Source organism: Harmonia axyridis, chromosome 2 (genome assembly GCF_914767665.1).
Source record: "Harmonia axyridis chromosome 2, icHarAxyr1.1, whole genome shotgun sequence".
Lineage (NCBI taxonomy): Eukaryota > Metazoa > Arthropoda > Insecta > Coleoptera > Coccinellidae > Harmonia > Harmonia axyridis.
In genome coordinates, this window is record NC_059502.1 from 17,568,902 (window position 1) to 17,581,523 (window position 12,622).

The 12,622-nt window shown below is 32.8% G+C and overlaps 2 protein-coding genes across 2 annotated transcripts; one reads left to right on the forward strand and one right to left on the reverse strand.

Annotated features, from left to right (window-relative positions):
* The first annotated feature begins 421 nt into the window (after positions 1-421).
* LOC123671910 (protein virilizer) lies at positions 422-8,142 on the forward strand. Its single transcript, XM_045605800.1, has 4 exons — positions 422-1,531; positions 2,653-5,321; positions 6,117-7,191; positions 7,328-8,142. The coding sequence occupies exons 1-4, from the start codon at positions 643-645 to the stop codon at positions 8,029-8,031; spliced, it is 5,337 nt and encodes a 1,778-aa protein (XP_045461756.1). The 5' UTR covers positions 422-642; the 3' UTR covers positions 8,032-8,142.
* A 344-nt stretch (positions 8,143-8,486) lies between these two features.
* On the reverse strand, positions 8,487-11,966 carry LOC123671911 (actin-related protein 2/3 complex subunit 1A-A). Its single transcript, XM_045605801.1, has 5 exons — positions 11,806-11,966; positions 11,680-11,752; positions 11,158-11,591; positions 10,575-10,934; positions 8,487-8,920 (listed from the first exon to the last, which is right to left on the reverse strand). The coding sequence occupies exons 2-5, from the start codon at positions 11,750-11,752 to the stop codon at positions 8,663-8,665; spliced, it is 1,125 nt and encodes a 374-aa protein (XP_045461757.1). The 5' UTR covers positions 11,806-11,966; the 3' UTR covers positions 8,487-8,662.
* Between the last annotated feature and the right edge of the window lie 656 nt (positions 11,967-12,622).

Sequence of the window (12,622 nt, forward strand, 5' to 3'; positions counted from 1 at the left end):
TTGTTCTATACCTATCAGTAGATGCTTAATTAATTATTTTATTATTTATTATCAATCTCAAATGGACAAAAGCAGTACAAGAAAATAATTCAGAAAAATTAAGAACGAGCATAAAGGACCATCGAATATACTTGAATAAAATGTGAATAATTAAATGGATGAAGTTATGTGTTTAATTTCAACTCATTAAGTACTCATTCTTCTCCGATAAAATTATATAATTCTTAAATTTGACCATTTCATACTAACCATTTTATTAAATAGCGCCATCTACAGAAGAAAGGAAAACTACCGGCAATTCCGAGGTTGAGTAATCAGAATGATCTTAAACATCTTGATTGTACCATTTCATTTTTCAGTATATATGTACACTTATAAGGTGAATCGAATAAAAAAAAAATTAATTACAAAAATGGTAACACAGCGAAAAATAATATTTATTGGTACTCTGTGGAATAATACAACAACTGTCAAGAGCAGAGAGAATGAGAGAAACCTCAAAAGTCAAAACAATTTTTGGTGGTATTGCGATGTTGATTGTTTGAATTATAAATATTATTAAGCTATTATGCACAGACTATTATGTTTATGTGATTGAGAAATATAAAATATTACCGCCATTTAAAATTGCAAATTATCAGAATGGAAAATTTGAATGAATTCGTTGAATTGATATTTTTCGATACATTTGCACACGACAATACTGAAGAGATCAATTTGGATTTAGTACAATTTCCAAAACCTGTATATGTTACAGAAGTGCGAATAATTCCTTTAGGTGCAAGAGTTCAGGCTGATTTTCCCGGTGGAGTACGTCTTGGAGCAACGAATCCCAGTCAGTTCAAAATTGAGTTTTTTGTGAACGATCTTGGTAAACCAGGTGCCAGCACTTTTGAAAGTTTGGGAGGTTTTGAATACAATCAAAATGGATGTATCAATTTAGAATGTGCTCCAGATGATACTATTAGAAAGATACCTACTGATGGTTTAGTTCTAAGAGGATGGTATACAACAATAACTTTAGCAGTTTATGGAACGTTAACTAAGAATATTACTGAGCAAATTGTTCCACCTGTGGTCAATCCACCGGTTGTTCCTAGTCAACCAAACTTAGTTGAAAATCAACAAATATTGCCAACCAGTCGTCTAGAAACAGAATGGCCCACAGAAAATATAACAATCCCTATAGATTATAACCAACCAGCCCAACCTTATCAACAGCCTTACACTCAGCCAGAGCCTTATCAACCCGAATACAATGAATACTATGCAGATCCCCCTAAAGATCCTCGAAATTATCATGTTGAAAATGCTGAATGGAATAAAGTTTGTCAGACATCAAATGAAAATGAACGTGATAGAGAAAGATCAAGAGATACAACTTATGAAAAGCCAGAAAGGGATCATAGAAACGAGTCTGATAAGAGAGAAAGAGAAAGGGATAAAATTCATTCTAGTGGAACAACTAGAGATAGAGATAGACAACCACGAGATTATAGAGGTTCTCCTAGAGAGAGTGATCATGATAGAAGTGAGTATTATGTTATAGTTTTTTGGGTCGGTTTAATGTACTTAGTCGGAAATCACTGAAATGTTCATTCATTATTTTACCATATATTAAGTATATCATTCGTTGACTAAATCACATAAGTTGCTATACTCAACCTTCATATATTTTAGTACAATTTTAATAAAAAGAGTTGATTTGTATTTTATAGAAAAACACCAAATAGAGTGAGTATAACAATAGTATTGACTTCTGTGTATCAGTCTGACGTCCCGAGTATTATATATTGACAACGTGAGAAACATTCTTCAGATCCATAGCAATTTGAATTAAAATTGTTAAAATTGGGAAAGCACTGAGGGAAGTCAGGAGCTTTTGAGCACTTGTTCATTCACGCTCTCATTAAATTGGCTCATGAATGAAAGAGTGCTCAAAATCTCCTACCTTCACATTGGTGCTTTTCTCATTTTCTTTGTATTTGGTACATGTTTTCACTGCATCAAGATACACTTTCTGATGTACTACCAATTTCATTATTTTTATCAGTGGCGTGTCTGGATTTTTCATGGAATATTTTTTAAGAATAAAATGGTACAACACTGCTTTTTATCGACTTAAAATTTATGTTTGAAATTCTCATTCACTTCTGAACAAATTTCATCACTTGATTTTACTTTGACGCATGGTTTTGGCTTGAAGAAATCAATATTGTTTTACTTCAGGGACAAATTGTTGAATGTATCATGAGGTGATTATTCCGTGGAAAATACTTTTGTATCGTCTGAAATTAAATTAATTAATTGGTTCAAAAACGAATGAGAATTCTGTTTCATATGGTTCAAGTATCGCCCCCTTAAATATTATCTTATCATTAAGAAACACCCTGTATATAGAAGAGTTGTTGTCCCTTTGCTCTAGCTATTCACCTATTAACAAATTTGTAAGAAGGAGAAAAAGTAGCAGCCAAGTGGAATTAAAACATGATTATCCATTCTATGATCCATAATTTTTTTGTATTGGTCCACTAGCTTAACTACTTCTGGTTCTTACAAATTGTACCTTCCACTGAATAATTTGTAGAAAATTTTCAAAATACATTATTTACATACTTATATCATTCAATAATAATGATAAATTATTTCTAGATATAGATAGAGAAAGAGGGAGAGATCGACAATACAAACACGAAGATTCTTGCAGGCGCTCTTATAATAGGTCTGAAGATAAAGGAAGGGAAGACAGGAAACGACCAAGAACCCCTCCAATTATGTCTCCAAAGCGTCCAAAGACACCTCATGAAACCTTGGAGAATCCCAGTAGAAATGAAAAGGAATCAAACTCCGAGAACTTTTTTGATAAAAAGAGTTTTAAGGGTAATGTAGAAGAAAAAGACCAATCTTCGGTAGCTGAAGAGCCATCAAAGATGGATGTAGAAGAATTTGAGCCAATTTTGAGTGATGAAGATATTTTAGATGATAATGAACAATATCAAGAAATTTCAGAGGACTACAATGAAATGGGTGATACAGATGATTTAGTTAGGTTATTCATACCAGGCTCTACAGATCTTACAAACTACCAGCCTCCCAAATTATATAAAATATCGCAGGATTCTATCGAAGTCAGTGAAAATTTGAAAATAGTAATAGGCATTTGTGATGATTATTTTAAATCAAGCATTACAAAATATTCCACTGAGAACTTCAGTAAATTGAGTCCTGAAATTAAAGAAGAATTTATTCATTTGTGTGAAAAACTCACATCAACAATTGGACCAGTTGAAAAGTTTTTAACAATAATTGAACTTCATAATGATATTGAGAATATCCATGATAATAGATGGACTCAGTTGGACAAAGAAATATCAGATCAGGTGAATTTTATTTTTGATTCAACTGTAGAGTGGCTTAAAATTGCTCTTAACTATGATTTGGCAAATAGTCAGGATGAAGCAATTTACAAAATTCGCCACATTAAATGTGGTTTGAGAACAGCACAGTTCTGTTTTGAAAGTAGAATATTTCTTGAAAAGCTTTTCTCTAAAAATATCAATGTTTATAAAATTCTTCTGGATTTATATCAACAGGAATTCATGGCCCCATCTATTAAACTGATGATTTTAAAAGCTTTGGATACTTGTTTGATCGATAAATTTGGAATGGATACATTCTTAGAAATTGCGAACAAAAATAATGGAAAACAGAATGGTTTTAGTAAGGAAGAAACGAAAAGCAATTATAGCATTATTTTGAATCAATTGAAATTCAATACGCCGGTACGTTTGAAATTCTCTCTTTGTTCAATCATAAAAAAAATTAATATTTATGAAATATTCACAGTATTTCATTCAGTCATCATGAAATTGAAAAATTCTGAATCAAATGTATCTACAAGTGAGATAAATTTAATCAGTAAATTTTTAGATCAAATATTGCAATATTTGAGAAACGAACAATTCACTTTGACGCAACCGAAACGCTTTCTTCCTGTTTCTTCCCAATTCGAAATTGTTAGAGAATACTCCAAAAACGTTTTGGTTGAGTATTTCAAAATTTTTGACTTTATCGAATCCCTTGTTCTTCTATTAACCCATCCCCTTCTATCTAATCTACCAGTGATTAAAATTCCAATTTTGGAAGTAATTTCTGATTTGTCTGAAACCCGTGACGGAATAAGTTATATGTCTTTGCATTCTGATACCATGAATGTTCTTATCAAATATCTTCTACAAACTGAAGATGATGAACAATATTCAATGGATATTAAATCCCAAAGCTTAGGTATAATGTTAGCATACAAATTGAGGACCCATTATCACATATCTAGACTAATCAATGTTGAATCAAATAATTTTGACTTATCGTCAAATGATATTCTTGATGACCTTCATGGACTTTTCTGTTTATCTTTATCTCCGGTCGGAAAAATTGCAATGGCTAGTGTGCTTGGTATGACAGAAAATATTGAAGCTATCCTTCAATTCATAAATGTTAAAGAAAAACCTGAAAGTCACTCTACAAAACTCAAAAAATCCCCAGCCATTTTATATATTATTGATTTAATCTACACAGTATTAGTACATTGTTCAAATGTTGATATTTTGGAAAAGTTCAAAAAAGAAATTCTACATCTTTTGAACTATGAAGGCCAACAAGAAGTTTGTCCTAATAAATTGACTAGTATTAATGCTTATATGTCTCCTATTCAGAACTCCATTACTTATGATAATATTTCACCATTTGTTGATATTATTGTTAAGGAAATAGATAACATTATAGAAAAACCAGAACAAGTCATTACCAGCTTAAGAATAATATATAGCTTAGGAATTTCAAAATATGTTACAAAAACTCCGGTATTTGAGAATCCATTCAACAACTACATCGAATTGAAATACAAGCATGTTGTCTTGCAACTCTTCTCTCTTGATGGAGTCTCTTTGATCACAAAAATTTTACAAAAGATCTGTGAGTACTATGAACAGCCTAGCGTTCATTTTTCAAGTTTCATGTCTCAACAAGGACTTTCAATAGTGGAAATCATCTATCCTTGTGTAGTACTCTTGAAACAAATGTTAACCTATGCTATACAGTGCCGGAATACCAATTATAAAGATTTAACTGTTGTTCCTATTCTACTACAAACATACAATCTAATGAATTCCTACCCTATGGATTCACCACATTTTGTGAAATGTACCAAGGTGAAAGAAAACATTGTTGAGGTTCTATTGGTCTATACCCAACCAATTTCAGATGAAATCCATGAAAAGGACACATTGAATAAAACATTATGGAGTCTGATGTGCAAAGAGGTGAGTTTTTCTCAAATGTTTTTCAAAAAGCTTCATAATTTTTACAGTAAAAAAAATAATGTCCTATTAATTAATATTCCATAGAATACTTCTAGAATTCAATTTACAAATAAAATGTGATGATATATAAAAAAAAAGCTCTATAAACTTGAATATATCATACATATTATCATCTTAACTGGATTTGGCAAACGATGACGTCAATTTGAAGTTAACATGTGTCATTTGCATTTTCATTCCTTTGTTTTTAGTGCATGGCTGCGATTTTGACATTTTTTACAATAAGATAGTTAATACTAGTTAATTTGAGAGTCCAAATAGATGGATCAAAGTAATATTTAATAATATTAGATAAAAAAGTTTACTAAGAACATCAAAACGATTTTCAATCAATAATAAAAACTTCTTAGGGATAAAGTACTCGATTTTTTATACTTCCAAGTGACGTCACTGACGACACGTTGCGTAAAATAACGTTTTGATCTGTTGTAATTTTACTGTTTTGAGTAGTACCTATTTATGTGAATTGAAAATGTCTACTTTTTATGCGTTCAATAAACATCACTGAGTAATCTAAGGTGATTGGAAAAATGTTTCAAAAAGCCTATTGTATTTAATAAAAATAACTCTCTACTCTATTACAATGGAATAATGAAGTTCATTGCAAGAATTCTTGCTAATGACCAAACCAAGGTTCCTCTAATGTAGCTAGTAGTATTCGATAAAAAATTATATCGAGAATAATTCAATTTGATGTAGCCTACTTCTGTTTTATTGTTTTGAGTACTTTTTCAGGTTATCCAGTACATAACTCAAGCACCTCACACATTTGTATCTGGACTCTTAGTCTTCTCTGAACTTCTCCCGCTTCCACTTCCGATTCAGACTAATGAGGAACTTCATGAAAATGACACTGCATGGATGATAAACTTACGAAAATTGTGGGCAGCTCATTTACATCCTCTAAGTTCTTTGATACAAGAATTTATCAACAAACTCTGTACTACCTCAAATCAATCTTTACTGAATCTTTTGAGGAGAATATGTGTTCAGATATCAGATCTTGCAGCAAACTCCTCTGTGATGATCGCGAAAGGTATTCTGGATGCTGTGAATGAAGAAATTACACCTAAAGACAATGGAAAAGTCACCTGTACTTTGCACTTGGCCCGACTGTTGAATTTTCTAGCTTGTCTAGTAACACATAGTACACTGAAGTGTGCAGTGCTATCCTTGCTTCAAAATAGTTCTGGTGCACAGGATCATAAATACTCCTCGCTGATTTCTCACTTTGTACAAATTTTAAAAACAAATAACCAAATCAGTCACCATATTCAGTGTCAAGAATGTATTTTGAGTATAATTCAGAGTTTCTGTGATGCTGAAATAAGCTTGATGCAAAATTCAACAACAACAAACGAACAAACATCCAATATATATCTCTCCAATGCACTGCCAACTAAAGAACAGCTTGTGAGTTTTGTAGAAGTTATTGCTGACCATATATCCAATAATAACTCCTTTGTCACATATTTACCAGCAATAAGGGCGATATTTCTTCTAACCGAGCATGATTATGGCTTTTATTATCTCAGAGAAATACTTCTAAAAAAACCAGGATTGTTTTCTATAATATTAGATAAGCTCAGCAAAAGTTTTGCAAAGGATAATGCTGAATGTATATCTGTGTTGAACACCTTGACAGAATTTTTCTGCATCAGTATTGTTATTGAAGAAGTTGTAGGACCTCTGAATTATTCTCCAAGAAAAATGAAATTCAGTTTGAGAGAACTAAAAATGTTGATTGATTGGAAAGATGATAAATCTGAAGATAAACATCCCCTGGAAATTCTGAAGGCATCAGTGCAAGGTAAATATATTTATTGAAAAATGAGGAAGTAATTGTCGTGTTGAAAAAAGATTGGCAAAAATAGTGTTTTACTTCTAATAAATATATTTCTAATTGTTTATTTGGTGAGAATCTAATCTTAAGTATGTTGTTATAGGTGTTCTTTTAGAGGACAGTACATTCGAAGGACTTCAAGATAAATTATCAGGACTCTTGAATTCATTGAATAACGAAATAGAAAATGATGCAATAGAAAGTTTTTCTGAGCCCATCCTGCCTTTGCCTGAACCATTATTAGCTCAGTTTTCACATAGGGTTGTATATAATTGTACAGACACTTTCAATGAAAGATTAACAGCAGAATATTGGCTTTCTGTACCAAATGAAGAAACAGATTCTGAAATAGAAAATATTACCACTGACTTAGCAGAATTATGTAAGCAGACTTTTTCAGAAGACTACAATTTGGTTAGAGAAATTGAAATATTGTGTAGGATAAGCTCTGCCAATATAATTGAAAAAGAGAAGAAAAATGAAGATCAAAAAATGAAAAAACCTCTAACAGGACCTATGCGGACAAGAGGTTTCCCTAGAATGGCGCAACAAAGACCTGATCTTTTCAGATCAAGAGCTCCAAATACATCCAGACCTCCTTCTCTGCATGTTGATGATTTTGTAGCTTTAGAAACATGTGGAGCACAGCCTACTGGGCCTACAGGATACAACAAAGTTAGCAGAGATTTGATGGCATCCAGAAATTCTAGGGGTTCCAGAGGCAGGGCGTTTGTTACTTCTGAAAGGGCTGCGCAATATAGACAGATGTCTTGGTGGGGATCTGGATTCGGTCGATTTCCCTATTGAATTAGCTTTAAGTTTGTAAATAAATGTAATTTTAATTAGTAGTTATTATTTTCCAATATGGCTGGCCATACAGTTGTGTAAATATAGTAAATTAGAAACCTTAATTTACTTCTTGGAGTCTTTTTAATTTTACTATTCACATAGTTGGTTCTACACCGAGTCTTGAATTTTTTGGTTCCATTGACTGAATGGTTTTCTTGCTTTTAGCTTGACATTTTTTTTTAATTATATGAAAAGTTAGTAATTAACTGCAACTTGTTAATTTATTTTTCAATAAAAACTGCTCTATCAAAAAAAAATATATATGGATTGTATAATTCGAAATGAAACATTAAAGAAAGAGAAATACAAAACGTACAGCAAACATTTTATATCATGTTAACTACCTAGTCTTTTTTTTTGGACAGTTTCTTCTTGTTTTAATGTTACAGATAATGCTGAAGGAAAAAAACAAATAATTTTACAATTTTTATTTCATAACATTTCAAATATCAGAAAAGAATATAAATGCATTGTGTGTGGCAACTTCATGAACTTTTAGAATTCACTGTTAAAAAAGTAAAAAATATGCAAATAATAACTTCAATAAAAAATTCAAAGCAATATATCATAAAATAAAATATTAATATTTTCAAACAATCTTCAAACCCTGAATCGATCTCTCTAGTGAGTTAATATCCCAAATAACGAGAAGCCCATCAAGGCCAGAAGTACTCAGTTTCTTACAGCTTGCTTTTGTACCATCATACAAACATATACATGTTATGGCATTCTGATGAATTGAGTGAATAGAAGTATCTGATGATTCACTCCTTGCTTGTTTATCAAGTGAGTGAAACATTTTCATGGCTGACAATCCTCCAGATTCTTTTTTTTGTGAAGCATCCAACTGAAAATAAAATATTTGTTTTGACTAGAAAGTAATAAAAAGTAACCAAGTACACACATCGGAAAAGTCTAAGGATATTCTTCGAAATGATTGGTTTTGAGTTAAATGAAAGAAAATTCGAGGAAATTATGTATAGATGTATTCAATAATTGTTTATATACTTCAAATAAACCGAAATTTTTATAATGAAAAAGTGAAAAACTGAAAAAAATCGAAGTCTCTAAATTGCGAAAAACATAGTAATTATTCTTAGTAATTTTTTTATCGAAAATCAATTCAAGTTTGGCATTTAATACAATGTGTGGCCTCCTCGTTGATTAATTACGGCTCTACACCTACGATTCATAGACAAAATCAGATTGTTTAGGTCTTCCTGATTTAAATTTGTCCATTCAGCTGTCAGAAGCTCCCTGAATTCTAAAACATTTTGGACGTTTCCCATATTTGGCGTAATCCTTCTTTGAAGCATGTCCCATACATGTTCTATCGGATTCAGGTCCGGAGATTGTGCTGGCCATGGCAAAACATCAATTCCCTCATTATCCAACCATTGTGTCACAATACGAGCGGTATGGGGACGAGCATTGTCATGCATCAAATGGAAGTTTTCACCAACAGCTTCTGCATAAGGTTGTACAATTGGTTGCAGAATATTTTCCAAATATTGCTGAGCTCTTAGAAAACCATCAGGAAAAACGAGCTCTGTTCTACGTCCAATGGAAATTCCTCCCCACACCATAATTGTACCACCTCTATAACGGTGTACTTCCTGGACGTGTCTCAAGCGTTCTAAATTACCAGATCGTCTCCATAGTCTTATTCGACGAGAATCTGGATGATATCCGAATCTTGATTCATCTGTGAATAAAACTGTGGACCACTCATTGACACCCCAATTTTGAAACTCACGACACCAATTCAATCTTGCAGCGCGATTTCCTCTGGAAAGTGGTGGACACCTAATGGGCCGTCGGGAATGAAGATCGGCTTCATGAAGACGATTCCTCACAGTATCTCGCCCAATGGTCAAATTACGAGCCCGTTGAAATTCCATAACCAACTCAGGAGCCGTTATAGTGGGTTGCCTTCGGGCGGTCAAAACCAAAAATCTGTCTTGAATAGCAGTTGTACAACATCCACGTCCTGGATGATTTTCGGCAGGATTTCCAGTTGTTCTGAAACGCCTCCACAAACGACTTATAACACTTTGTGAAACACCCATTCGCTCAGCTGCATCGACTTGTCTCATGCCCTCTTCAAGTAAACCAACCACTCGATTCATCTCTTCCAAAGTTAAATGATGTCGTTCCATAATAAAAAGAAGTTGATAGAAAAATATTGTCGATGTTATAACCCAAAATCGATCTAACGAATGCATGAAATGATTAAAATCAAATACAGAAATTTTAACTGCGACATTCATTTTTTTTATTTTTATCATATCTCCCATATTTTCTTGGCTAGCATATGTATACAACCAAAATTAATTCCGCATGATGATTTCAATTGATAGTCTGCAAAAAACTTGAGATAAAAGCAATATGCGATTTACCATGCGAGATATACTGAAATATCCTTAGACTTTTCCGATGTGTGTACTTTCAATTATCAAGAGTAAGCTTAATATTATATTTTTCTGTTCACAATAAATTACCTTAGCACTGAATACAATCCCATTATCTACATGGTGGTATAACACTGGAACACAGCTATGTCCTGCAGCTACTATAGAGTTGTTACTAACCCAAGTACAGCTCATAAATGGTAAAAACTCAGTTCTTAACTTGATGGTAGCATTTCCTTTAGAAGCATCAGCTACATTCACTGTGGAGTCATGAGCTACCCAGCAAATCTTATTACCATCTGGAGAGAAGCTCACACTTTGTACCCAACCACCACCAGATGATGAATTTGAAAATTCAGCTAAAAGAGTTCCAAGTGTTGTCTTAGACCCCCAAGGAGTAGGTTCAGGGGCACTTTCAATGTCTTTGATGTGGGCAGAAAACACTCGAACCTAGAAGTTTTTAAGATTCAATGAAGTTAATATATTTAAACATATTTCAATAAAAACTGATTTTCCTTCAATCAAAATAACTTAATTTTGTACATAATGCCATAACTCTCTGAATAAGATGAAATTTTTCAGACTAACTAATTTTGGGCTAAATAATACAAATCTATTGTCAACAAATTATAGCATTATCTACAGAATTACCTAATTTATTTAGGTTATTTACCTTGAAATCCGTTGAACCAACAACTAATAATGTATTATTTGGATGCCAGTCCAAAGCAGTAACAGTAGACCTTAAGGGCTTCTTGATATGTTTCGATACCCACCAATCATTCTCAGATTCAAAATAACATACACTAACTAATCGGGCACCAGATCCAACAGCAAACTTGTTTTCATCTGGTGACCATTTCACACAAGTTGCGGCTCTATTGATTCTCAACAGTACCAAAGTGGGTTTCCACTTCTTATCAGAATCTTGATTCCATACATAGGCATTCCTATCTGCCGAACAAGTTACTATACGATTGGTATTTGGGGCCCAATCTATTCCCATAACTCTCAAATCATGTTGTGCCAGATTATCTGTTATTTTCCATTCCGAACCAGATTTTTCATAAATATGAACTTCTTGGTTGTTAGGAGAAATGGCAATCTCTGAAAGAATTTAATTCCTTTATTAGACCTGTAATTCATGAAAGTTTACCTGAGTTCTTATTATTTTAAGATACTGAGATATACTGACGATTTTTCTGTTTATTCCAAGCATGACAAGTAATAGGGGCTACAGTTGTTCCAAACCGGTGTTGTTCAGTCATCTGGAATCAAATTGAGCTCAAACAAATTTCAAAAGAAAATTTGATATAATTACAATTGATCCAATTCGCGGACTCTGGTCAGTCTACACGAATTCAAAGGAATTTTCAAGGAATTTTAAGAAGAATTATTTAAACTTTTGGGAGGTACCCCACGAAGACAGTTGTCAAATCCTGTAGGAATCTGACAGTAATTAGTCATTGATTCATTGGTAATTTCCTCTATGGTAATTTCAAATTTTCAGTCATAGACAATGTCATCTCCTTTTCTATTAAAAAATTGGAGATGTTTGTTACGGAATTTTGGAATTATGGCATATAATTTAAAATACTGAGGCGGTTTGAATTTGAATAGTGATTTATTAAACGCTCGTTCCTCGAACAGCGAGGGAGACTGTCATTTTCGAATTATAAGCAGAAAATTATCACAATATTCGACTAATAACTGATGATATATGTATCCCCAAGGTGATTTCAAGTTCAAAAATACGATTTCATATGAAATTGAAAAGATGCCTGACGGGCAAAACAAAGGTTCCTTCAAAGAAGATTCAGATAAATTAAGCAAAGCAGGGCAACGAAATTTTTTTTGCCGGGGCGCCAAAATGTCTGGCGGCGCCTCTGACAAGACATAAGACCTGCAAACTAGGAATTTTCAGGGTCAATTTTATTAAATGGGCAGTTTGAAATTTTGTCTTTGTGATACTTTCAAAACTACGTTATTGGTCGAGATGAAATTCTGCATTTCGATGATGAAGAATAACAATTTCAAGCTTCATGCAAAATTTCAAGTTGATTGCTTTTCCAGCTTCTGACACAAGCATTACTTTTCTCGATTGTTTTCTATTATTTTTGGAAATAAACAAAAAGAAT

Bases quoted from the DNA above. Each gene is read 5' to 3' on its own strand.
- LOC123671910 (XM_045605800.1), top strand. From the start codon at position 643: ATGGAAAATTTGAATGAATTCGTTGAATTGATATTTTTCGATACATTT. The intron at 5,322-6,116 runs GTGAGTTTTTCT...GTACTTTTTCAG, and splicing joins GGAGTCTGATGTGCAAAGAG to GTTATCCAGTACATAACTCA. The intron at 7,192-7,327 runs GTAAATATATTT...ATGTTGTTATAG, and splicing joins TCTGAAGGCATCAGTGCAAG to GTGTTCTTTTAGAGGACAGT.
- LOC123671911 (XM_045605801.1), bottom strand. From the start codon at position 11,752: ATGACTGAACAACACCGGTTTGGAACAACTGTAGCCCCTATTACTTGT. The intron at 10,935-11,157 runs GTAAATAACCTA...AAAAACTTCTAG, and splicing joins TTGGTTCAACGGATTTCAAG to GTTCGAGTGTTTTCTGCCCA. The intron at 8,921-10,574 runs GTAATTTATTGT...TTTTATTTTCAG, and splicing joins GGATTGTATTCAGTGCTAAG to TTGGATGCTTCACAAAAAAA.